This window comes from Mus caroli, chromosome 5 (genome assembly GCF_900094665.2).
Source record: "Mus caroli chromosome 5, CAROLI_EIJ_v1.1, whole genome shotgun sequence".
In the NCBI taxonomy this organism is placed as follows: Eukaryota; Metazoa; Chordata; class Mammalia; order Rodentia; family Muridae; genus Mus; species Mus caroli.
Window position 1 is genome coordinate 128,857,499 of NC_034574.1, and position 26,971 is coordinate 128,884,469.

The 26,971-nt window shown below is 51.7% G+C and overlaps 1 protein-coding gene across 2 annotated transcripts in view; it reads left to right on the plus strand.

Moving 5' to 3' along the window:
- Dtx2 (deltex E3 ubiquitin ligase 2) overlaps positions 1 to 24,841 on the plus strand; it is a 37,624-nt gene extending 12,783 nt beyond the window's left edge. Inside the window, exons 3-11 of one of the 2 annotated variants that reach the window (XM_021162279.2) lie at positions 2,211 to 2,553; positions 4,220 to 4,856; positions 12,996 to 13,099; positions 18,408 to 18,545; positions 20,428 to 20,501; positions 20,993 to 21,151; positions 22,469 to 22,630; positions 23,169 to 23,258; positions 24,232 to 24,841. In XM_021162279.2, coding sequence (XP_021017938.1) covers positions 2,286 to 2,553; positions 4,220 to 4,856; positions 12,996 to 13,099; positions 18,408 to 18,545; positions 20,428 to 20,501; positions 20,993 to 21,151; positions 22,469 to 22,630; positions 23,169 to 23,258; positions 24,232 to 24,459 — 1,860 coding nt within the window. In that variant the 5' untranslated portion in view covers positions 2,211 to 2,285 and the 3' untranslated portion in view covers positions 24,460 to 24,841. The remainder of the gene's footprint in view (positions 1 to 2,210; positions 2,554 to 4,219; positions 4,857 to 12,995; positions 13,100 to 18,407; positions 18,546 to 20,427; positions 20,502 to 20,992; positions 21,152 to 22,468; positions 22,631 to 23,168; positions 23,259 to 24,231) is intronic. The other variant, XM_021162280.2, reaches the window with a different exon arrangement.
- The last annotated feature ends 2,130 nt before the right edge of the window (positions 24,842 to 26,971 follow it).

A 26,971-nucleotide genomic window follows, 5' to 3' on the forward strand; every position in this document is an offset into this window, starting at 1 on the left:
CCAAGTGCTGGGATTAAAGGCATGTGCCACCACGCCCGGCCACAGCTGTCATGTGGTGAAGTAGGAAGACTTGGGGCCGGATTTTGTCTGTCTGTGTGTGTTCCTGCTCAGTAGAGTTCTGCTTGGCATAGGGAGGCTGTGCAGGGTCAGGAGCTCACGTGACACTGGGGGATTCTACGCAGGCAGTGTGCCACTCAGCCACACCCCCTGAGTCACACAAGTTGAGCAGGAAGGACATAAATTCTCAGAAGATGGAGTGGACAGGGAGATATCTGCTGAGCAAGACTCAGGGAGGGCTGTGGAGAGAGCCGAGGGACACTTTAGGGTTTTTTTTGTTTGTTGTTTTTTTGTCTTGGCTGTGATAAAGACCAGGTCGGCCTTGAACTCACAGAGATCTGTCTTCGACTACCTCCCGGGTGCTTGATTAAAGGCATGTACTACCACGCTCTAGGCAGCGCTTGAGTTTTTTATCTAGGATTTCTTGTGGTCAGTGATAGTCCCTTAGCTGTTCTTGTTTTTGTGTGGTAAAGATGTGAGTGGTGCCTGTTTGTGTGTGCAGAGGTCAGGGGAGGACTCTTCACTTTCTATCTTCNTGCTATGAGACAGGGACTCTTACTGAACCGGAAGCTTGCCATTTTGGCTAGGCTGGGTGGCCAGCAAGCTTTTGAGAGTCACCTATTTGTTTTATAGCACTGGGATTACAGATAGCAAGCATGCCCGGCTTTCCTGTGGGTTCTGTAGGTCTAAACTTGGATCCTTAGATCCTAGAGTAAACTGTCTATCTCCCCAGCCTAGGAACCTGTGTGTAAGTCCTACCTAAGCTACTGTCTCAAGAGTGTCCTGGAACCCTTGCTCTGGGCTACAGAACACCTGTGAGGGTGTGTAGGGTTTACTCTGACAAATAAGGCCTGAATTGGGAACTGTAGGGCTCTTACACAAACATACAGAGTCATTGTGGCCTTGTCCACAAAGATTTGGGGTGACTTAGATACACTGAGTGCCAGGGCATGGCTCANCAGAGAGGAGCTGGGGTGTGTGGCATGGGTAGGTCTTCTGTGTGTGCATCCCCACATGTGAAGGAAGGAAGGAAGGATGGAAAACACTGAGCAGAAAGTAGTAGAATCAGAAGGAAATGACTGGGCAGATCAGCACCCCACTTTCACTGTGCTCCCATCTGGGATGTTTGCTGAAGTGGAGGTAAGGAACAGGAATGGCTTTTAAGATTTTTTTTCAATTATTCTTTGTAAATTTCACATTATGTACCCCTATCCCACTCATCTCCCTGTTCTTTCACATCCANCCGTCTGCCCTTGCAACATCCCCACCAACATAAACAATAAAAAATAAACAAAAATTATCTCATTGTGGAAGCTGTGGTGTGTCACTGTGTGTCTGTCCCACAGTCTATCCCTCTTGTCCACATACCTTTACTTCAGTTCATTGCTATGAGTCCTTGGTTTGGTTCGAGTCTTCTGGCTTCTACTACAGTACCAATACTGGCTCTTCACTGGGACTCCTCACAGCTGACCTGCAGCCTTGGATCTGCAGGACCTGCCCCTTCACATGCTCTGCAGTTCATAGATGGGGTAGTTGTTGGGCTGGGCCAGCTCAAAGCCCTGGATCTGGGCCTAGCTAGTAGCTGAGGTGGTCAGCCTGCCAGCTCTCCCACACCTATACCATCAGGGTGAACTCTATAGCACTGGCCTGGCTAGATCATCCAATGGGGAAGCTAGCAAGGGACAGGGCCAGCTCTCCCTCACTCATGTCACCAGGACCAGCTCTACTGTGCCGCCTGGGGCTCTGGAGAGGTGTGGGCTGCTTTCCCAAATGCTGTAGCTGGTGAGGGGCGGGGTCAGCTCTCAAGGGCNGGGGCCGGGGCTGGCTCACCCTCTCCAAGAATGACTTAATTATCCTGTCTGCTAGAACAAGAGATAGGGATCAAGAGTTGATCCAAGGTACCCTGAAGGTGGTAGAGAAAAGCTGGTATTGAGGCAGCCAGGCAGTATTTGCACACGCCTTTAATCTCTGCACTTGGGAGGCAGAGGCAGGTGAATCTCTGAGTTGGAAACTAGCCTGGTCTACAGAGTGAGTTCCAGGACAGCCAGGGATACACAGAGAATCCCTGTCTCAAAAGAACAAAAGAAAAGGTTTTCTTTAGCTGCCTGACAAGGTCCCCAATGTGTGTGAGTAAATGCTGTGTCTTTTTCTAGGTCCCCCAGAGGTGCTGGGCAATGAACCTGAACCTGCAACCCAGCGTGGTGTGAAGTCTTCAGAGAAAGCAGAAGATGGCCATGGCCCCAAGCTCGTCTCTGCCACAGGTGTACCCTAGCCACGTGGTGGTGGCTGTGTGGGAATGGCAGGATGGGCTTGGCATTTGGCACCCCTACAGTGCCACTGTCTGCTCCTTCATTGAGCAGCATTTTGTCCGGCAGAGGGGCCAGCATTTTGGACTGGGAAGCCTGGCCCACAGCATCCCCTTAGGTCAAGCTGACCCCTCACTGGCCCCTTACATCATCGACCTCCCCAGCTGGACTCAGTTTCGCCAGAACACTGGTAAGACCCTTCTGCCTTATAGAGGGTGAGCCCTTGGTTTGTNACTTGGTCCTTCGATACCCTTTGTCTTGTAAGCCGCTGTACCCTACAGTGCTAGGCTTTGGGCTGGGTATCAAGTTAGGCTTTAGGTTATGGTTGTGACTGACACACCCTCCATTACTGTTCTTTACATGAACACATCTGATTGGAGCATGCTCTAATTAGTAATAGCACCCAGGGCTGGGGAGATAGCTCAGTNGGCAGAATGCTTACCGCTCAAGCAGGAAGCCCTGGGTTCTAGCCCCAGCACTGCATAAAATCCTCGTTGAGCATGTACCTGTAATTGTAGCATTCTGGAGGTGGGGGCTGAAGGGTCAGGAGTTCAAGGCTTGAATCGTCCTTGACGATTGCATAGTGAGTTCTAGGTAAGGCTGGGATGCATTAAATCTTGTCTTAAGAGAAGCCAGCTATTACCTGGAGGAATGGACCATGTAGTAGTAACAGATGTGTTGGGAGTACATGTGGAGGCTCTCTTGGCTCCATCATCTTCAGCAGACTGGCTGGCATGCAGTATGTATGCCGTACACTAATGTATGCCGTGGTAGTTTTGAGAATCTTCTGCTTGCTTGTAATTCCAGTACTTGGGAGGCCAAGGATGGAGTATTTATAAAACTTTGAGTCTAAATGTCTCAAAGGCAGGGAAAAAGAAAGCCTTATCAAGTATGAGCCATGTTTCACAAAGCTGCTAACCTCTTTTGCTATAGAGGGTGGGCCCTTGCTTTGTGACTTAGACCTTTGACACCTTGTGAGCCTCTTTTTTTTGTTGTTTTTTTTGTTTTGTTTTGTTTTTTTGAAACAGGGTTTCTCTGTATAGCCCTGGCTGTCCTGGAACTCACTCTGTAGACCAGGCTGGCCTCGAACCCAGAAATCCACCTGCCTCTGCCTCCTGAGTGCTGGGATTAAAGGCGTGTGCCACCACGCCCGGCTTGCCTTGTGAGCCTCTTTACCCTGCAGTGAAAGCTGGAAAAAATAGGATCTGCTAGTCCTGAGTAAAATAGCCATTTGACTGTCTACCAACAGTGATGATGGTGAATTATTGGGGGGAAAGAACTGAGGCTGGGGATGTAGCCCAGTGGTAGAACCCATACCTAGAATANGTGAGGTCCCTGGGGTCCATGTCCAGCAACACAGACATGTACAAATATACATAAACAGACACAGATGCACACATAAACACACCAGACGTGCCATACATATACCTCAGACACATCCACACACGTAGGTACAAATAAAGGCATGTACAGACACATACACAGACACAAATATACGTACTCAAACATGACATATACACACCATGGACACATCACTGACAAACATATATGACAGATGGATATACACATACAACGTAGACACGTGTACTCACACAGATACACACACAAACACAAGTGCACAGACACATGTGCAGACATAGATACTTAAACATATACAGACAAACACACATACAAATACAGTCATGTATACAAAACACAGAAGCACACAGACATGTTGACACCATGGTCGTGCTGTGCTGTCATATGGTCACACACACATACCCACGGAAACATGGGTGTGGCCCTGTGCACTTAAAGTGTTAGCGTGTGGAGCAGCAGGAGGGTTCTCATTTATGGGTCTTGCTCCTTCCCTACAGGCACCATGAGATCTGTGCGCAGACACCTGTTCTCACAGAATTCTGCCCCAGGCCAGGGCATCGTCTGGGAGTGGCTGGGCGATGACGGATCCTGGGTAGCCTATGAAGCTAGAATCTGTGACTATCTGGAACAGCAAGTGGCCCGGGGCATCCAGGTCGTGGACTTGGCGCCACTGGGGTATAACTATACTGTCAACTATGCCACCCTAACCCAAACCAACAAGACTTCCAGCTTCTGCCGGAGTGTGCGACGCCGAGTGGGGCCAGTTTACCCAGTGACTTCAGACATCGCTGTCCCACGCCAAATGGGACTCATCTGCTTTTGCCAACAGTGCCTCCATGGTAGCGGAACTGGCCCTGTGTCGGGCCGCTACCGCCACTCCATGACCAACCTGCCTGCATATCCTGCCCCCCAAGCACCCCACCGGACCACCACTGTCTCTGGGGCCCACCAGGCCTTTGCCCCATACAATAAACCTTCACTGTCTGGGGCCAGATCTGCACCAAGGTTGAACACCACCAACCCCTGGGCTGCAGCACCTCCTGTTCCAAGCAACCAGTCCCTGTTCCACTCCAGCCTCTCCCACCTGGGGCCGCAGCTCCTGCCCTCAGGACCGTCCACCTCCAGTGGAGCCAGGTACCTCCCAGTGCGGACTTTGTTTCTACCCGTGTGGAAAGCCCCCTCGCCCTTGCACCTCCACGCCCGTTTGCCCCCTGTGTGCTGTCTTTTGCAAGTGCCACTTGTGTGCTGAGCCTCCTTGGTTTCCCACTTTGGCGTCCCATGGAGCTACCATGCCATGGCACTTTGATTGTCAGCAGTCTTTTAACTTTTATATGTTTTTGATGATATGGTCTCATGTAGCTCAAGGTGGCCTCAAAATCCCCTGTATAGCTGAGGACAGTCTTGAACTTCTCTGATCCTCCGGTCTCTGCCTCTCCAGTGCTGGAGGAGCCAACCCAGGGCGTCGGGCGTCCAGGCAAGCGCTTTACCAACCAACACAGCCTCAGCTCCGGTTTTGGTTTTTGGTTTTTTGGTTTGTTTGTTTTTGTTTATTTGTTTGGGTTTTTGTTGTTGTTGTTGTTGTTGTTGTTTTTCGAGACAGGATATCTCTGTGTATCCCGGCTGTCCTGGAACTCACTCTGTAGATCAGGCTGGCCTCGAACTCAGAAATCTGCCTGCCTCTGCCTCCCGAGTGCTAGGATTAAAGGCGTGTGCCACCACGCCTGGCTTTACCACCGTGTGTGTGTGTGTGTGTGTGTGTGTGTGTGTGTGTGTGTGTGTGAGAGAGAGAGAGAGAGAGAGAGAATATGCATGCCAGCAAGTGCAGGTGCCACATTGCCCAGTGTGAGCTAGTTCCTCCTACCATGCATGGCTCTGGGATTTAACTCAGGTTGTCAGGCTTGGCCGGAGTCTTCTCTACCCACTGAACCGTCTCAGCTCTGACTAGTGTTTTCTATTGTTGTGTTTGTTTGTTTTTATTTTTTTAATTTTGTTTTGTTTTTAGAAAAAGNCTCTCTGTTTATTTCAGGCTGGCCTGGAATTCTCCATCCTCGTTTCCTCCTCTGTTAGAGCACTAAGCAATCACTCCATCATCCTCAGCACCACCACTGAAAACAACCAAAAAGGTGCTTGGCACACACAGGCATTTTAGAAAACCCACCCGAACAATGCGAGCTACCCAGGGCTTTGATACCTTGGCAAGCTTTATTCTTTAAGCTTGTGACATGGGCAGGGATGGCCATCAGAGATGTCTACTTAGAGTCTGCAGATGAGGACTTGCAGGTTGGCTTAGCACTCGAATGACTTATCTAGAATCTTCCTTTCTTGGGGCATGACTCAGTGGCAGATCTCTTACCTAGAATTCCCCAGTGAGAGTCTGGGTGTGGCTAAGTGGTATACTCTCTACCTAGCATGGTGCCTAGGTGCCCGCCAGCTCCCTAAAAAGAGAAGCAGTTAGTTGTGTGGGACGCGTAGGCACTGGGGCTGGCCTGAGTGTGTGGAGGAGGGGCCTGCTGGCCAGGGGAGAGTTGAGGGCCTGGATCACCGGCCTCCAGGCGGCTGTCTCCAGAGTTGGGCATGCGTATGTCCTCTGGCACACGTGGGTCTGTCTCCCTGGGAACAGGGAGTCCAGATAGGCCTGACTGGGTCCTGTGCAGGCTTTACATGGACACAGGCCGGCAGGGCTCCCCGGGACGTCCCTCTCTCTCTTGCTGCTGAGGCCTAGTGTGTGGGCCAGTCCTTCAGGGAATGGGGTTCTGTGGTCAGCCTAGGACACTGAAACAGAGTTTCAGCTGTGTTGAATTGCTTCAGGCTGAGGTAAATCTTTCTGTCTCGTCCTCTTGTCCCATCTCTCCTCTTCTCATCTCCTTTTCTCTTCTGCTCTTTTCCTCCCCGTCCCCTCCCTGCTCCTTTACTCGCTCTCCCTCTCCCAGTAGTTCACTCTGGCCTAGCATTTACTGTGTAGCTGAGGCCACCCTCACATCCCCAATCCTTCAGCTCATGAGTACCAGGGTTATAGGCGTGAACCTCTGGCGAGGCGACTCAACAGAGCTCTGCCTGGGGACTCAGGACGAGTCAGACTTGGGTCTTCTCCTCAGACTGGGCTCTCCGCCCCATGTCTAGGCCTACAGACACTGCTAGGACTCTTGGGCAGGCCAGGTGCATGATGGAGGTCACTGGGCCAGCTTGCTGCTGGGTAGGTGCGGCCTGTAGTTACTTGCTGGGTGACAGGAGACAAGGGGAACTGGGCCAGCCTGCTGTGTTGGTTGGACGGCTTCTGAGCAAGCTGGCTGCCTCCTGGCATAAGTACCGTGTATCCTCTGTGTTTCCTCGGGGCTTTCAGGGGCTGGGAGGGGCAGCCTTTCACTTGCTCGAACCTATCCAGTCTGAATAAGCAAACGTTTACCCGTATCTTTTCAAATGAAACAATTACATGTATGTTTCGTATGTGTGGGCGGGCGGGTAGGTGTGTGTGTGTGTGTGTGTGTGTGTGTGTGTGTGCGTGCGCGTGTGTGGAGGTCAGAGGACAGCCTGTTGGAGTCAGTTTTCCCCTTCCACCATTAGGTCCTGGGAACTGTACTCTAGCCCTCGGGCTTGGTGGCACGGTGCCAGCCTCTCATATCTAATTTATTCTGTGGCCTTCCTCAAGCACTCTGATGGGTTAACTAACCCTCTGGTCTCTTTCCCCAGCTGGCACTGGGAGAAATGCAAACATTTGGCCCCTGGTTCTCCCCAGGGGCTGTGGTAGCAGGTCCTACAGCCAAGGGAGGGTCAGTGGCACTAGGTGACAGTTTGCAGAACTGTCTGGAGGGAGGCAGTAGCAGTCAGGCAGGGCCAGTCTGAACAGCNCAGCTTGGGGGAACTGGGACCTACTCTGCCAGCTGCTGAGCCCCTGACTGAGAGAGCAGCACCCTAGGCTTTTGTGGAAACTCCTACCCTTTCTTTAGGTTTTTGTTTTGTAAAACTTGTCTGGTTTCCCTAGCTCAGTCTAGGTGAAGCTGGCTGTGCCCCCTGGGAACATGCACTCCAGACAAAGCTGTGTCATTTGTAACTGAGCTTCTGGGTATAACACCATTTCCTTGTAGCTGAAGCTTTATCCCTTTAAGCAGCAAAACACGTGCTCTAATGTGGGTGCTGGAAAACTTTCCAAAATGTGTCATGCTCACACCCGTCTCATCTCTGTAAAGCTGGGCGGGACAACTTGCCTAGCATTTTGATGAAGGGTGGTGACGAGGGTTGGCACTTTGAACATTAGCCAGGTGTGTCTAGCCTGTGCCCCACAGGCTTCATCTAGCTGAGCATAGCCATGAATGTGGCTTAACACATGATTGTAAACTTATGTAAGATGAGAGTGTATGTGTGCTGTGGGTTTATATGCACGTAAAAAAAATTAAGTTTGTGTATAGGGTGTGTGTGTGTNNGTCCATGCATACACGAATCTGAAGAGGCCAGAAGAGGGTGTTGGANCCCCTGGGACTGGAGTTATAGATGGTTGTGAGTCACCTTGTGGGTGTTGGGAGTTACATCTGGGTCTTCTGAAAGAGCAGCCAATGCTCTTAACAGTCTCCCCAGCCCCTGACTATAGGTTTGTTTGTTGGTGGTGGTGTTTTGTTTTGTTTTGTTTTGTTTTGTTTGAGTTTTTCGAGACAGGGTTTCTCTGTGTAGCCCTGCCTGTCCTGGAACTCACTCTGTAGACCAGGCTAGCCTCGAACTCAGAAATCTGCCTGCTTCTCCCTGACTATGGTTTTTATATTAATTTTGATGTGTTTTGTGTGTGTGCACAAGTATGCGCTCCCTTACCNCCCTGCAAGTGCAGAGATAAGAGAACTGTTCATGAAGTTGCTTCTCCCCCCCAGCATATGGGTACCAGGATCCTCAGGCTTGGCAGCACATCCCCACCCCACCCCACCCCACCCTTTTTTGAGACAGGATTTTGCAGTGCAGTCAGCTGCCTTGCATGTAACTCAAGTTGGCTTGAACTCACAATCCTCTCAGTCTCCGGACTGCTGGGATTACAGGCATGAGCCACCACACCCAGCAGCATCTGCTGTGCTCTCGATGCTGCCCTGAGGGCCCCCCTTCCCCACTGCCATCACCGTGTGAGTGGAACTGATGCTCTGCACGAGTTGATCAGATTCTTGCCATGGGTCCTTGTCAGCCACTGACCTGTGTGAGATTAGCGTGGTATATATTGCAGGTCCAGGGTTCTTTTTATCAAATTTTAGTTAGTTAATTAATTAACTTGTGAGACAGGATCTCACTGTGTAGCTCTGGCTGTCTCGGAGCTCACTGTGTAGTCCAGGCTGGCCTCAGATTTGCAGTTCCACTTGCCCCTGCCTCCTGAGGGCTGGGGTGGAAGGCATGCACCACCGTGCTCAGCTGTTTTAAAATATTTTTCATTACATTTATGTGTTTGTGTCCACATACACACATGCACAAACATACATTGTGCCATGGCACAAGTGTGGAGGTCGGAGGGCAACTCGTGGAGATCAGTTCTCTCCTCCTATGGTTCCCAGGGATCCAGCTCCGGTCGTCAGGCTTGGCGGCAAGGCTCTTTCCCTTGCTAAGGTATCTGGCTGGCCCCTGAATTTTTCTTTTTCTCTAGTACTGCTGTGGATCTTTCAGTGAAGGCTCTGGCGCCTGCTTTGTCTTTTTCTGCACCTGGAAGTCATGAAAGGTCTTAAGATTTTTATATTGGGCTTTATATTCATTGTACCTACCACCCTATATAAGCATAGAAGCTCTGGAGTGGAACCTGGCACGCCATTTTGTCACCTTAGAGACTATCATTGTTTGTCCANATTGGAGCTGAATGTGGTANATTCAGCCTTGATGTCCAGGATGTGGGACATTGGATTTCCTTTGACTTGAGCCTCGTTCTGCCTGGGACTGTCAGGTTCTGTCTGTATAGAACATTGAAAGTCAAGATNGGGAGGAGGCTCTGTGATTATAGCTCTTGGTTATTCAGTGTAAAGATAGAAGCTCAGAGCCCATGAAACCCACAAATGCCTGGTGGGTGTGTGGCTCTCCTCCTGGAATTCAATTCTTAGAGCAAGGTGAGGTGCCTGGCAAGCAGCCATCTTGGTAAACCCTGGGTTTGATTGAGAGGTCCTTCCTCCATGAATATAGTAGAAGAATAATTGAGTGTGATCTCGGGCGTGATGTCCACATGCCCCCACATACATATAAAAACATGCATGCACACGTGTGCTGTCACACAGACTCAGAGTCCTTGTCTCTTATTCTCAGCTGCATTTGGTGTGGAGTCCAGCTTTCTCTCCCCATTCATGTGTCTTTCTGGTGAGGGAGGACCCGGGAGTGGGGAAGTAGCCAGGGACCCCGTCTCTGTGGGGCCGTGGGCTTTCTCCCTAGACGGCCCTCTGGTGTTGGGAAGCTGTACTGGCAGTGTTGATTCTGGGCTCAAGTTCATTGCTCCCTGGAGAGGTGAAGCAGGTGAAGGCCATGGTTCTTGTGTTTGTCTATTTTTGTCTTTTTAAATAAGGTCTTAACTGTGCGACCCTGCCTGACTTGGAATTTACTATGTATGTCTTGTCTCTGATTTGAGTGATTCCCCTGCCTCTGCAGTGCTGTCCAGAATGCTGGGTTTGCATGTGTATACCATCATTCTGGGCTGCGTGTCCTCACTTGCAGAGGATCTGAGTGATTTCACACCACAGATGACCCTCTTGAGGGGTGGGGGAGAGGCACAGGAAGCAGCCTGCTATGGTGGCATGCATCTGTAATCCTGGCACTTAGTTTGAGCACAGCCTGGCTTACGTGCTGAGTTCAAGGATAGCCTGGGATATATATGAGACTATCTAAAGAGGGGCGTGTGGGCTGGGGCTGTAGCTAAGTTAGCAGAGAATTACTTAGAGTCCTGGGTTTAATCTTTAGCACTGTGTAAGTGGGATGTGGTAGTGTACACCTATAATTCTAACACTCTAACTTGGAGGCCGGAGTTGAGGGTCATCTCCAACTACTCGGTGAGTTCTTAGGCCAGCCTTGCTGCATGTTGCCATAGCTAAAGGAAGAAAGCAGGGAAGAGGTAGAAACAGGTTTAGGGAGGGGTGGGGCTTGCAAGCCTGGGTAGCATCAGCAGCTCAGCTCAGCTCTGGCTCTGTTGGAGCACCCATAATGCCCTCAGCCTCACCTTCTTTTGGGGCTAGAATGGAGAGGACAGGAAGCCCCACCACATGAGGCTATCTTATTTGCAGAGAACATTCAAGAAACTCAAAACACCTTTTTGTTTTTTCACACAGGGTTTTACTGTGTAACTTTGGCTGTGGTGGAACTTTGTAGAGCAGGCTGACCTCAAACTCAGAGACCACCTGCCTTTCTGTCTCCTAAGTACTGGGATTAAAGGCTGCACCATCACTGCCTGGCAGATAAACCCTGGAGCAGGGCTCTGTTTCAGGCCCTGCAGGAGGCCTTCAGCCCAGCCCCTGTTGGGTGTGTGGCTTCCCAGCTGGATGAGGTCACAGCTGCCTGCAGCTCCCACCCTTCACTTGTGTGATCTGTGGCTGTCTGTGTGGCAGGTCGGGGGCAGAGCCTGGAGGCAGTGGTTGGTATGCCCTTAGCTCTACAGGAGCCAGATAGTGCCTGTCCTCTGGCCCTGAGGAGTGCTTCTGTGTGGGACCTCATGAGAAGGTTTTGTAATCTTCACATTTCATCATCAGACGGCCAGGGATACATGGAAGGACCCAGAAGGGCCTCAGGAGTGGGAAGGAGGAGGAGCTGGTAGGAATTCAGGCCTTTAGCCAACTGTTCTCAAAGTAGAGCNCTACCAAACCCAGAATGTCTGCACGTGTGGTTCCCCTGTGGCATATGATGTAGTCATGCATCTGTTTATTTTGTAATAGTACGAATTGAACCCAGGGCCTCACTCGTGTTGGGCAAGGCTCTATCACTGTGCTCCAAACACAAGTCTCCTTTTTACATGTATGTATTGTGTGTGTGTATGCATGCATATGAACACATGTACTTGTATCTGCTGATTCGTGTGCACAGGGAGGTCAGAGGACAACCTTCAGGGGTGAGGTCTTTCCACCTCATCAGTTCCAGGGTTTGAACTCATCAGCAGGTGCCTTTCCCCGCTGAGCAGCATCCCANGGTCTCTGTTTACTTTGAAACAAGGTCTCAGGAAGCTGCCCAGGTGGGCCATAAACCTCGGTGTGTAACTCAGGCTGGGGCTGAACTTGGTGACTTTGGCTGGCCTGGAATTTGCCACATAGACCAGGCTGGCCTTGTACTCACAGAGATCCGTTTGCCTTTTCCTTCCTTATTTTTTGTTTGTTTGCCTCGTTTTTTGTTTTGTTTTGTTTGAGATGGTGTCTCTCATTGAACCTGGAGCTCAGTGATTGGCTAAACTCACTGGCCTAGAAGCCCTGAGGATACAGAGCTGCCTGTGACTTCAGGTCCCTCCTGGGGCCTCTGTGTGAGAGCAAACACACACAAACACACACACACATACACACACACACACACACACGCACACACACGCATACATACCCATATACATGCACAGCATATCGAGTTAATACTAAAATCTTTAAAATTTTTAATTTTTATTGCAGAGCTAAGGATAGAACCCAGAGTTTGCCTTACACACAAGATAAGCATCCACTTACTAAAAATACCAATCCCATAAGCTTTATTTTGATAGAAATCCCACAGAGATAGTGTGGGAACTTTCTGGTTGCGTAGTGTACGATACTGACTTTGTCACTGCTGGCAGGGTTGGTCTTGTTTCTATGTCTTTTGAGCTGTAGGCTGGACTGGCCCCTGGGTGCCTCTGAACTCATTATATAGACCAGGCTGGCCCCTTGAGTGCTGGGTTACAGGCATGTGCCATGATGCCCCGCCCAGAGCCTTCCCTAAGTTTCTTCTGCATGTATTTATTTAGTGTGTAGAGCTGCACACGTGCCGCAGCCCTGGAGTGGATCAGGGCCAGTTTGCTGGAACTGCTTTTCTGTTTCCACTCTGGGTTCTGGGAATTAAACTCAGAGTAACCGGCTCTGTGATAGGAAGTGCACAATAAAGCGTTGAGTCATCTCGTGTGTGTGTGTGTGTGTGTGTCTTTGTGTGTGTCTTTGTGTGTGTCTTTTTAACGTCCACATGAAACCAGGTTGAACACGTTGTCTTCAGAGTTTGGGAACTGCCTGAGGAGCTGGCGCTGGGGCCTCCCCCCACNGCTGCTGAGAGAGAGCAGCCGGGGTTCCTCCCAGCTTGTTGTGGCCCCACTCACTGAGTCTGCTCTCCTCTTCTCTCCTCAAGTGCCTCCTTCCCCAGCGGGCCCTCCTCCAGCAGCCCAGGGAGCGCCCCCACCACTGTGCCCGTGCAGATGCCAAAGCCCAGCAGGGTCCAGCAGGCGCTTGCAGGTAAGTGTCCTCACAGACTATGACCCATCNGGCTTACTGGGGAGGGAATGGTGGAGTGAAGGTCCTGTCAACCCTGGAGTCCTCAGGGAAATCCAAAGTGATGTCTTGAGGATCAGTGCCTCTTTGGGGTGATCGATAACCCTCCCCCGCTTCCAGGGAGCTCGTCTAGGAGTCTCTCTAGCCCTGGGATGTGTCAGGCCTGGTGGAGANCTTTCTAGTATTTACATCCAGTTGAACTGTAGTTAGAGCATTTCCTCTAACAGGGCCTTCAGAGGAGTCAGGAAACCTTTTTAGCCTAAGCTAGGTCTTATGTNTATGTGTGTTTTATGATATGTACATACCAGAACGATGTATGTGTACCATGTGTACCTAAAAAGGCCAGATGAGGGCGTCAGATTTCCTGGACCTAGAAACACAGATAGTTATGAGCTTCCTGGTTTGAGTGCTGGGAACCAAACCTCCAAGACCAGCAAGTGTTTTTAGCTGTTGAGCCCTCTCTCTAGCCCCTAAGTTCGTTTTTGGNTTCGTGTTTTGTGAGTATGAGTGTGGGTGGATCCAGAGGACTACCTCAGGCGGGGTCTTCAGTAGCCAATCACCTTGTGGTTTAAATAGTCTCTCATTGGCCTGGAACTCACAGGCCCTGCTAGGNTGACTGACTACCCAGCTACATTGCTCCAGGGATCTGGTTGTCCCTGCCTTCCTGGCCCCTGGGACTACAAATGAACACCACTGGGCTTAGCTTTTTTTATATGGGTCCTGGGCATCAAAATTAGTTCCTCATAGTTGGAACAGTGATTTTTTACCAGCTGTTCTATCTTCTCAGGTCTTAAAAGCTTTAAAAATTACATTTATTTATGTGTAGGNGTGGCGGTGGGCAGGCCATGGAGTTTCCAGGAATCTCATGTATATAGAGGTCAGAGAACAGCCTGTAGGGGTCAATTTTCTCCTATCACNTCCCAGGGTTTAGACTCAAGTCTTTGGGCTTTGATGAAGAACCTTGTCCTACCTGCCGTCTCAGCAGCCTCCTTTTTAGTTTTTGAGACAGTGTTTCTCTGTGTAGTCCTGGGCTATCTTGGAACTTGCTCTGTAGCCTTCCGAGTGTTTTTAGACTTAAGAGTGCTTTGTCTACATGTATACCTACATGGTAGAAGAGGGCATCAGATCCCTTTATAGATGGCCATGAGCCACTATGTGGTTGCTGGGAATTGAACTCCAGTCCTCTGGAAGAACAGCTAGTGCTTTTTTAAAAAAATATTTATTTATTTATTTATTTATTATATGTAAATACACTGTAGCTGTCTTCAGACACTCCAGAAGAGGGAGTCAGATCTCATTACAGATGGTTGTGAGCCACCATGTGGTTGCTGGGATTTGAACTTTGATTGAAGGTCTAAAGGTGTGCACCCAGGCTGGTGGCAGAAGGCCTTCAACCCTTGATCTCCTTGCCTGCACTTCTCAAATGACAGAGTTACTGTCATGTGCACTGTGCCTGCTTCACGAGGTGCTAGCAGTGGGACTTAGAGAGTGCATGTTAGGAGCACTCTGCCCCGGAGCTGCATCCCCAGCCCTAGTTAGGTCTTGTCTTGTTTGTACCGGGACTCCATGTTTAGCCCAGTGCCTCAACCTCCTGACTGTTTCTGGGATTTGAACTTCGGACCTTCGGAAGAGCAGTCGGGTGCTCTCCCACTGAGCCATCTCACCAGCCCAGCAGCCAATTCTCTTAACTGCTGAGCCATCTCTTCAACCTTCCTTTTGCTACTTTGAGATGCATTGATGTCCTGAGTTATGTCAAGAGCATTGACAGGGGTGCTGGCTGTGCCATAGACAGGTGGAGCCCAGAGGGACCAGGAGTATGGCTGTCCATTTCAAGAGAGCTGCCTTCAGAGGAAGTGTGGGTGCCCTTGGCTTTGTGGGAGAGACTAAAGATCTCTGTAACCATGCATGCTGGTTTGGGGGGAACCTTGTTTTTGGAGAACCACTGAGGCCATTTGCCACTTATGGGGTGTGTGGAAAGGCAGACAGGCTGGAGAGAGGACTCGGCACTTAAGAGCACTTGATGCTATTGCAGAGGACTGGAGTTCAGTCCCAGCACTCACGAGACAGGTTAGCAGCCTCTGTAACCGCAGTTCCAGCGTTCTCTTCTGACCTCTGCAGGCACCAGGCACACACATGGGAAGCACTCGTATACACTTAAAGGAGGTTTTTCTGGTCCTGTGCATGCATACTGGGCAGCTCACGAATCCCCGTAACTCCAGCACCCACTCTGGCCTCTGTAGGCAGTGACTAACACTCGTGTGCACCTATCCAGACAGAGACACAAAGAGACACTTAATTAAAAAGAAATATTTTTTAAAAAATTATTTATTTTTGAAGCAGGGGTCTCACTAGGNCCTTGGCTAGCCTTGAACTTACACAGATCTGTTTACCTGCTTCTGCCTCCTGAATGCTATGGTTAAGGGGGATACACCATCATTCTTAGCAAGAAAANTTTGTTTTAGGTGAAGTCAGAACAGTGTACTGACTCTTGGTCCTTTACAGTGGATATAGGGAATTAGACAACTGAGTTTGTGTTCAGTAAGTATGTCCCTATAGTTGCACTGGGTAGTTAGATGTGCAAGCTTATGGGCAGGCNAGTCACATACAGCCTGGCCTTGCCTCACACCTAGGTAAAGTTTATCTTGGGGTGCAGGAGGAGGTTTAGTTCAACCATTTGGAAGGAAGAACCTTTCAACTTGGCATCTGGAGGGTTGTGTTAGGTAGAAAAGGGTCAGCCTGTGATGTCGGCTGTTGGATAGTGTCGTGGCCATGACAGTGACAAACGGCGTGGTCCTTGGTGTTCCTGTTTCATCATTATGTAACTTTGAAGTAGGAACTTTCTNATTTTGAAACAGTCTCATATAGCCCAGGCTAGACTCAAACTCAGTGTAGCTGAGGAANCCATGAACTCCTGATCTTCCCGGCTCCATCTCTTAAGTGCTAGAATTAGAGGATGCACCATCACGTCTGGCTTATGAAGCAGTGGGGATAGAAGTCAGCGTTGTGCATGCTAGGCAAGCACCTGGCCTACTGAGCCTCATCCCCACGCCCGAGATCTTTCTTTATCCCTGTGTAGGTTTNTGTGACTGGAGTGTGGACTGGACGCTGTGTCAGAGGGGCAGAAAGCATGAGACTTGGTTCCTGGGGGCCAACAGTGGTGTCCAGGGGATCTCAGTGCTTCTCTGTAGACAGTAGTAGGTCAGTAGCATTTTTATCCTGTGGGGCTCATGCTGAGGATATGATATCAGCTAAAACAAGCCTAAGGGATTTCAGATAGCTAGGTGGAAAAAAAAAAAAACAAACGTCCACAGTGAAGAGGCTTAGGTGGTGGTAATGTGGGGTCTCACCCACAACGTGCACAGTGATGCCTGCCAGCGAAGAGCACAATTGCTCAGCCCCTGGGATGTGAGGGAAGCATCACTGTATTGGTTTTCCTTGCCCTGTGACTAAGAACCTGGCCTGAGACTTAAGTGTGGATTGCTTTTATTTCGATTTACGGTTCCACTGGGTACAGTTCTTCACAGCAGGGTACATAGCAGTGACTACGTGAGGCGTCCGGTCAGTGCGCACAGTCAGGAGGCAGAGAGAGAGAGAGTGAATATCAGGGTTTTCCTAAGGAAAGCTAATCCATTGCTCTTCCAATTCATCTTCTTGTCCTTCTGCCACTAACCCATTTCTGTGGCAACTGCATTTGAGCCCAGAAGTGTCTGTAGACTGGGGTGACCCACTCTGCTGGCCCTACCCAGTAAGTCTCTCCTATGTGCACCTTGGTACCTCCTAGTGAGAGGCCACCACACAGTCCCCAGCCTGCCTCNGTGCTGTGCTGTGCTGCCCAGATGGTGGCTGGCCTCTGCTTCTGTCTCCAGAACAGCCTACTCATTTCCTAATTGAGAGCCTTGGCCCTGGCTACCCTTCAGCTCTTTAGCACCTCTGTTGCTGGCTGTGCTCTCTAGTTCAACCTGTCCTAGAAAGGCATGAGGTGTAGGAGGGCTGTGCCAACTCTGGAGGCCTGGGAAGCTGCCGTCAGATTGGCTAAGAAGCCAGGGCATCCATTCCTGGAAGGAGGGCCTTTGGAATCCGACTAAGATCTGGGAGAACTTATATGTGTTTCTATGTGTGTGTGTGTGTGGGAGGGGGGGAGGGTTGTACAGTGTGGTGGGACAAGGACATCCAGCAATAGAAAATTCTTCTAGGAAGTGTCAGAATGTAGAGAAGGGGCATCCTCAGGGGAGTGTCCATCTGTGGAAAGTGTGGGTCCCAAAGTGGTCATCCTGTGGAGATAGGAGCCTGTCCAGTGTCAATATCAGTGCCTAGTGTGGCCACAGCCGAGGCCCTGGGGTGGCTTCACTGGGGGAATGGCCCACTTCAGCACCAGAGGCTGTATATGGTTCCCTTCCCTCTTCCTGTGGCAGAATCCCAGACAACAAGAGCTAGGAGGAGAGGGAGGAAGGATCAGGTTGATTTGTCTCCGTTTGAGGACGTGCTACCGAAGGCAGCTGGTCACGTCACATCCCNGTCTGGAAGCTGGTGACATGAGTACTGGTGGCCTGGCTTCCTTCCCCCTCTGTCAGTCCAGACAGCAGCCCAGGGACAGAGTTGCCTACAGTGAGAGCAGTCTTTGCCTCAGTTAGCCCAGTTAGTCTGGAGACTCGTGGATGTGTTCCGACTCCTGGTGATTCTGGAGCCTGCCAGGGTGGCACAGTCCAAGGGCTGTGGGCATCTGGTGGAAAGCATCTCTCTAGAGGCCAGATGATCACAAGCCAAGAGGGCACAGCCAGGCCAAGTGGCTCTAGCAAAGAGTTAAGGGAAGGCCCCAGGCTCTTGGAGCCAGTGCTGCCGGGACTACCTCCTGTTGCCACAGCTTGGCTGCACCTTGCCACATTCCTGTCTTTTCCTTCCCTGCTCCTGGCATGGGAGACACCACTCAGGAGGCCCCTGGGCTGTTCTGCCCTTACTTTCTTAAAGCCACCATCCTTGTCCCTTACTCTGTCCCTGCATAGTGCGGGCACAGGCTTGACTGTTGCTTGTGCAAACTCCTGGGGAACTTGGAGCCCAGGTTCTCTGGTGTCTGGCCTGGAGCACTGTACTGCGGTCTGGGAGGCACTGGTACCCTTTCTTGCAGTGGTCAGATCCCCTCTTCTGGGGAGATTGTGGTCTCGATGGCAGTGCACAGTGTCAACACTTCACTCTCAGCAGGGTCATGAACACCGAGTGTGAAATGCCTCCTTCTAACGTTTGTCCCCTCTGCATGTCTGATCTCGCACCCGTGCAGGCATGACGAGTGTGCTGTCAGCCATTGGACTCCCTGTGTGTCTTAGCCGTGCACCCCGGCCCACCGGCCCTCCGGCCTCCCGTCCGGCCTCTAAAAGTCACAGCTCAGTTAAGAGGCTGAGGAAAATGTCCGTAAAAGGTAGTTGCGGTTCACACACACTCTCCAGCCCTGCTCAGCTTCCTCCACACCTTGCTGCCTGGACTCTCTTCTTTGCCCACCGTGACCCTTTTCTTCTTATGCATCTCTTCTCCCTGCCCTGTCTGCCAGCACAGGTGGCTACTGGCATTTTCCTGTCAGCATCATTGGGTGATGGGCTTGTCACCGAGGACAAATTTGTAGTGTTGGTGCAGATTGAGACACTGCTGTCTCTTCAGGGGGCCTCACCGACCTTGAACTTTGATCATCTTGCTGGCATCTCCCACCACATCCGGTTCATGTAGCGTTGAGTTAGAACCCGGGGAGGGCTCTCTGCATGCCAGGCAAGCAGTCTACCAGCTAAACTAACAGTCCTAGTTGTCTGCACACACTTGTGTTCTGCTTCTGTGGAGGCAGGTTTGTGGGCTGGGCGGGCTGGCGCTTGCTTTTTAGTATGGGGAAGCAAACAAACACGTGGCCTTCTTGGGTGTAGCTGCCTCTCATGGGATTGCCTGCCCACTTTGGGAAATGATGGTAACTGAAGCTCCTTTCAGCTCTTGAAAGCTGTGTGTGTGAGTGGGCAGCCACATGCTTCTCTGGTCCCGAACAGAGGGAGGTCAGGAGCTAGTGTGGGAAGAGGGTTCCTGAGACCAGTAGCCAGATTTTGAGACAAACTATTGCTGTTTACCCAAGGTTCTTAAAGGCATTGTACCACCAGGCCTGACTGACTGGGCTCTTCTAAAAGGCTCCCTGATCCCCTCTATGGTAGCCACAGTACCCTTGGTCTTTTTGTCTACTTTCTTTGCCAGTGGCCAGAGTGTAAGTGTGTGCAGGGATTGTGAGAGGTAGCAAGCAGTACATGTGTGTGTGTGTCTCTGTGTGTGTGTGTCTTTGGTGAGGATAGGACATATGACGTATATAGTACCCTCTGCTGGTTTCTACATTCCCCAGGAGCTAACAGCTGACCCTCCTATCAGTGACAACTTGTATGGTCTCTGAGGTGGTCGAATTTGGTCATAACACATGAACTAGATCAAGCCCTCTATCCTCTGACCCCAGCTTCTACACTAAANTGTCCTGCCATGTGGCTGTCACCTGCCTTTCTAGCTGGAGGGTCTCATGGCCCAGCTCTTGGTTATAAACCTGTAGCCATGGCTGAGGGCTTCAAGATGGCCACAAACAGGAGCCCCGCTGTGCCCTCTGGAGGCAGGGNGGCCGCTTCACGCCCACATTGTTCTCCCGGGTCCCTTCTCTAGCTTGGCTGAGACTCTTGAGACCCTGCTGCCCACTCTGTGCCAACTCCTTTGCTTCTTGGAGAGTCCTGGTCCCTAGCTCAGGGCTCCCCTAAGCCCCCACGCACAGCCAGCCATTTCCAGGATTGCTTGGCTAACGAGCCCAGTGGGCTTGTGACCCAGATCCTCCAGTCCCAAGGTGGGGTGAGGTGCCAGCCAGCATTCTCAGTGCACACAGTACTCATGTTGCCCTTCCCACACCCGCTAGACTGGAAACTACCTCTCTTACTGAAATGTCTACGAAAGTGCTGGCAGTGGACAGGCAGCACTGCCAGCATCTCCTGGGGTGCTTTGCTCTCAGAGCAAAAGTGTCTTTGACACTTCTGAGGTAGTTTCCTGGGGGACATGACTCAGGGGTACATGCTGGTCTGTTATGCATCCTTCGCTTTTGTGATCTCCCCTGGTGGACCAGCCCCGTCTGTAAGCAGCTTGCCTGGGTCAGGTGTCCTGTGCTAACTCTCTTGTCTCAGCCCTGCTAACCTTTCCTCTCCGCAGCCGGAACTTCTGCCTGCCTGCCTACTTCCTTCCTCCCTCAGCATTGCTCACCCCATCTTGCATGCCTGGGACAGCACTCACATCCCGTTCTCTTCCAGAAGGGGCGCCTAAGCCCGAGCCGGAGCAGGTGATCAGAAAGTACACAGAGGAGCTGAAAGTGGCCCCTGAAGAGGTACGTGTCCTGGGAGGGGATTCTGGTCCTCNGGGGCTTCCAGGGGCTGACTCTGGGTCCAGCCTCTGATGGTTAGGTGGACATCGCTAAGATGAGGTGGCTGGAGCTCACTCTNGCCTCATGGCAGAGCGGAGGGCGGAGGTCCTGAGCAGTGTGCTTTCCCCTCCAGCTTGTTGGGTAGGCACAACTGTCGCTCTGCTCAGGAACAAGGTGGCCTTGTCTAAGGAATACCCTTTCCTCTCTGGCTCTTGTCTCTAGTAAGAACCATTGTGCTGTTGTTTTTGCCTCGTGGCCTGTGGGGTTTGGTCAGCTTTTCAAGGACGTAGGTGAGAGGTACCTATGTGGCCCTATGTTCTAGAATAGTCTCTGAGTTGACTTGATGGCCTAGCATCCCCTTCTTCTGACAGAGGCAGGACTTTGTACCTTGTGCTGGCTCACTGTGACCCATGCAGTGGGTCCAGTGGCAAGTGTGTGTCATGTGCTCCCTGCAGGACTGCATCATCTGTATGGAGAAACTGGCTGTGGCTTCTGGGTACAGTGACATGACTGACAGCAAGGCCCTCGGGCCCATGGTCGTGGGCCGCCTCACCAAGTGCAGCCATGCCTTCCACCTGCTGTGCCTGCTGGCCATGTATTGCAACGGGAACAAGGTACCACAGTCGGTCTGGGTGGAACTGTAGGGACCTGTCCCCATAGCCCGTTTGAACCTACTGCCTCAATATGGTGTCGCATACCTGTGTACTTTGGAAGTTGAGGCAGTAGGAGCATTAAGTTCTAGAATAGCCTGGGCTATATAGAGAGACTTTGTCTCAAGAAAAACGAAGAAGTGCTAGTACAGCGGCAGGCTGAAGGGCAGCTGCTAAGCCATGGGTTGGAAGACAAGGCTTGGAATCACCCCTGATTAGACCAATAAAGGCCTAGGCCCGGGTTGTGACTCAGTGGTAGAGCCCCTGCTTAGAATCCCCCAGTGAGGGGCTGGGGGCATGGCTCANTGGTAGAGCCCCTGCCTAGAATCCCCCAGTGAGGGCTAGGGGCGTGGCTCAGTGGTAGAGCGTTTATCCTGGGTTCCACCCACAGCATCAGAAAAAAATGTTTCTGAGTGGACATCTGGGTCCCTGAGCCCTACCCCAAGCTTTAGGAATATGTCAGACAGGGTTAAGCACATGACTCCTCCAGCTTGCCTGCAGGAGGGATCCTAGGCTCCTCTGAGCTTTAGGGCTCTATCTCTTACACACTATTCTCCATGTGTGTCACTTGCACATATCTCGTATGAGAGGCCTGAATAGTAAGTCGTGTGCAGATGAAAAGGCTCAGGACTGCAGGCATGGACTCCGGCCTTCTCAGCACTTAGGAGGTTCGTGCGAGAGGCTGGGGGCGAGGCTAACTGCCCTAACAACAACCACCACCACCAGGGAAAGCATGCAAAGGAGCCACCAGAACAAGTCTAATCGCCTGAGTCCATGTAAAGATGGAAGGACAGAGCTGTAGGGTTGTCTGCTGACCTCCACAGGCGCGCACATTACTAATAAGGAAACAGCTAAGGCACACAGACAAATGCGTNTCTCTTGGGTCCACTCTTCGCTGCAGGCTGCAAGCCACTTCACAACAGGAGAGTCCTCCTCAGACCTGCAGCAGCTGACCAAGCCGCTGTCCTGTTAGTCAGGGTGGGCACGTGGGAGTGGGAACCAANTCACACAGTAGTCATTGGGGCCCACTTCCTTGTCCACTTCACGACAGCAGAGAGGTCTGTGAAATGACTAAGTGGGGACTTGACCCTCATTTTCCTGCCATGTGCCGGTCTCCTGGTGTCTCACTGGTTGAGAATCAGGACTTTGTACACGGTGTACTTTGTCTACAGTACACCACTGAGGTCTGCTTGCCTTGTGGAGAGCCGGCATGGGGCCAGCATCAGCCGTGTTGACCTCTCCCGCCATCTGGGCTCATTCTGTCTTATCTGCCCTCTCCAGGACGGGAGTCTTCAGTGTCCGTCGTGCAAAACCATCTATGGGGAGAAGACTGGGACGCAGCCCTGGGGGAAGATGGAGGTGTTCAGGTTCCAAATGTCCCTCCCAGGCCATGAAGACTGTGGGACTATACTCATTGTTTACAACATCCCTCATGGCATCCAGGTGAGGGGCCTGGCCAGAGTCACCGTTCCTGAGCACCCCATTTCCTGCCCAGCGCTCTCTCAGCATCTGCACCCAGTAAGGGGTCAGGACAGCCCCGCTGGAGNACTGTGGAGTGATGGGAGTCCTTCCTTCAGCTCTCTGAGTGAACGAGAGCTCCCCATAGGAGAGGTGGCTGGGCAGAAGACCAAGCCCAGAACCTGAAGAGCACTATGCTGGGGGCTGGAGAATTGGGGGCCATGAGTGTGCTATGTAGGTGGTGGGGTGCAGGGCGGGCAGGCCTCTTGTTCCTGAGGGACTCAATACTGAAGCTCCATGTGAGAAACCCGATCCAGGAGGTCATGAAGAAAGTGAGCGNGNAGCATGAGTGCCCATCCTTGCCCCTGGTGGAGTTGGGAGTGTCTTTAGGGAACAGGAGGTTGCCAGGCCAGTGGCAGTGGGTTACATGGCTGGGAGTCTTGGCATAGGAGTGGACCCAGCTTGGAAGACGAGGCAGTGGCTGGCCACAGTTCTGCGTCATGCTGTCCTGTTCCTTTCACAGGGACCGGAGCACCCCAGCCCTGGGAAGCCGTTCACTGCCCGGGGCTTTCCCCGGCAGTGCTACCTGCCAGATAGCCCTCAGGGCCGCAAGGTAAGTCCCCACCCCCAAACCAGGGACCCTCCACATGTGGTTAGACTCGACCTGAACAGCANCTCCAGGGAGGAGAGCCAGGCTCCATGCTGGGTCAGCATGGGAAGGGGGACACAGGAAACACTAGGGACACCTGCCAGCCTGGGACCTCAGCAAGCACTTAGAGTCGAGGAAGAGGCTCCCAGGACCACAGAATGGCTGACTTGTGAGCTTGGATAAGCTACAGGCGAGGAAGCTCCAGGCCTGCCACAGGCCAGGCGTTCTGAGGCCACAGCAAGGGGAGCTCTCCTGGCTGCTTGGTGAGGAGTGCTTGCCCGGTGTACACAGTGCACATCCCTACAATACTTGGGGGGTGAAGGCAGAAGCATCAAGAGTTCAAAGCCATCCTCAGCTATATAGCACGGCNCAAATTCCTCCTCAAAAAATAAAACACAAACTCTTCAGCTACTGGGTGACGAGCTGGACTTGCTTCTTGTATTTTTGTTTGTTTTTTCTTTTTTTATTTCGGGGTATGGAGCTGTAAGGGCTATGCATGGCTTTCATGTGGAAATCGTAAAACAGTTCTGGAGTCCTTTCCCTCACCATTATGTGGCCCTGAGCATCAAACTTGGGCCATTAGGTTTGTGTAGCCCGCTGTGGCATCTTGCTAGCCACCTTGTCTTCATCCCTTCTGAGGTGGAATTCCCAGATAAGTGTTCCACCACTGAAGTCCACTCCTTGCCCCCAAGCTGTGTGTGCTTGCCCCCAAGCTGTGTGTGGAGGACCTCAGGACAGGAGGCCTACTGGAGAGAGGGAGGCCGTTGGTCCTGTCAAATCTGGAGGGAAGCAGAGAGGCCTGGGCTGGGTCAGCTGGTGGGATGTGCTCCTGGAGGCNCCCACCGTGGCTCATTACCTGGACCTGCACTGGCCCACCTCATGAGCCAAGGGCAGTGTGGCGGAGCCTCAAAGGGATGTCCTTCCGCCTACCCGGCAGGTCCTGGAGCTCCTGAAGGTGGCCTGGAAGAGGCGACTCATCTTTACCGTGGGCACTTCCAGCACCACGGGTGAGACCGACACCGTGGTGTGGAACGAGATCCACCACAAGACCGAGATGGACCGCAACGTGACAGGCCATGGCTATCCAGACCCCAACTACCTGCAGAATGTGCTGGCCGAGCTCGCTGCCCAGGGAGTGACCGAAGACTGCCTGGAACAGCAGTGACCTCTGGCCTGCCTCTGCCGACCCCACAGCCCTGGGCNGGGCGGGTGGGCAGGAAGGTGTGCCTTTGGTGAGAGGCAAGAGTGTGTGTTGGGTTTGTGTAGCCCACTGGGGTTGCACCTCCTCCTAAAGGTTGGGCTTCTTGCCTCTGCTGCCACCATCCTGTCTGCGCTGGGGTCTGCCTGGAAAATGGGCACCCTCAGTATTGTACTTGTGGAAGCTTAAGCTGGAGCTACCTCAGTGCACAGATGGGACCGGCCCTNCCAGCCTTGGGTGGGCTGGTGACCCAGCAAGGGGTGAACAGGGACGACCACACTCCCAGCTTCAGGTCAGCTTTTCATACCTCAGATTTTATTTGCAATAAAGATCCTATAGCCAACCTGCATCTGTTGGGAGGTTTTGTGTGTCCGTCTGTCTGTCTGATGACATGATGTCACATTGAGCTTTATTTGGAGCAGGCGCCATCTTCATTGATGCTCATTCACCTCACATCTAGGAAGTGAGGACAAAGACCACTGAACTCCATGGTGAGACTCCTGTGACACACATGCTCCTTGCCGTGTGGTCCCCAGCACTGTGGTCCTGTCACAGCAGCCACCCTATTCTTACATAGCTTCTGTTACAAAGTGCTGTTCACACAGGGCGGGTGTTGTCTCCGTGTTTCCCAGTGATGCCGGTGCTTGGAAGAGTAGTGACTGGATGGGGACCCTGTGAGGCAGCTCTAAAGCCCTGGCTTTTGAGACTGGGTCTCACTTTAATCCCTCCTGATCCTCCTGCCTCAACCTCTGCAGTCCTGGGATTACAGGTGTAGATACCACACATGGCAGGGTCTTATTTTTCTCCCCGTACTTTGGTCATTTTCACTTCCTGTAATTCTCTGCCATCGCGCCCCCCCCCCCTACTAACCCCCTCTTCCTAACAAGCCCCATCCTATGTTCATGCCCCATGTTTGTGAGCTGCAGAGTTTATCGTTAGAGTTGCTCCACGCACATGGAAGAGGGGTTACAGGAACGTAGGTAGCTCCGCCTTGGTCACACGGCTGGTGAAAAGTGGCTCCCTCTCCCAGCAGGCACTAACTTTTTGTAGTTCCTCGGGTACAGGTATGCCTCATATTCCCCTCCCTGTCCCCTCTTCCTGTCCTTGGTGGAGTGTGGCTCGGCCTCACTGGGACTTAGTGCAATGACCATGTCANGTGCAGAAGATGGCATTTCACAGCGCTCAAAACTCTGGTTTATAGTCTGTCTTCCCCCCCTCTTCCTCTTCTGATTTATAAGGACATTTCAGGTGGCCCTAAAAATATTGTGAGCCCAAGACTCAGGTAAGTTAGCCCCGGGGAAAAGGCCATTGGTTTCCTCCGCGAAGCTCCTAGCTCAACTGCACCCCAGACCCCAATCTTACGCTGCCTCAGAACAGCAGTTGGGATGCATGCCCAAATTCTGTCACCCCCTGGTCTCTTAGGGAGTCTTAGTGCTTTACCATTGAAGGACAGTGAGATTCAGGGAGAGGATGCCACAGATGCCACACAGATGCCACACGTGATGAGGGAGTGTCAGAAGAACCCCTTAAAACCAGACAGGGGCCAGAGAGAGGCTCGGGGCTCAGAGCAGCGCTGCCCTTCCAGAGGACGGCCCGAGTTTGGTTCCCAGCACTCAAGCCCAGCGGCTCAGAACTGACTGCAGCTCCAGCCCACGACACCAGTGCCCTCCCCACGCATGTGCACACGTACACTCATAGAAAACATTTGTGGGTTGTTTTTTTTTTTTAATTTTGAGACAAGGTTTCTTTATGTAGTCCTGGCTGTCCTGGAACTCTGTAAACCAGGCTGGCTTTGAACTCACAAGAATCCACCTGCCACCAACCAGCAGGTTTTGGTTTTTTGGACAGGGTCTGGGCACATGGCTTGGTAATTAAGTGTACAATCTGTTCTTGCAACATGGTCCCGTTCCTAGCACCCGGGTTAGATGATTCAGCTGCCTGTAACGCCAGCTCCAGGACATCTGNCACCTCTGACCCTCCAGGGCAACGGCATGCACCCATGTACACACAACACTGCACAGAGACTGCATGGCATAATGGTTAAAAAACAAAAACAAAAAACAGCAACAACAACAAAAAAANCCAACTAATTCTCATGAAGCTTTTCCCCATCTGAAAAGCAGTAGACNTAAGAACATGTCCGAAGTGAGGCAGATGACTGTCGAGTACCCGAAACAGTGCCATGCCATTGGTTGGCAAGGTAACTCAAAACTAAGAAACGTGCCAGGCACTGGGGACAGAGCACTTAGCCATCCAGAGGACAAAGTGGGAAAGCCACCAGTTTGTAGGACATAGAAGGAGTGAGATAGCTCAAAAGCAATCATAAACCAAATAAACCCAACACAGCAAAAATAACTGCTCAAGTCCTGGGTGGGTAATTTGGGCATTTACCCATTGCTCCTGGGTATGTAAAACATTGCCACATTGGGATCAGTTCCTCAAAAACTCACATGACTGGTGAGTTTTATTCCCAGGGATG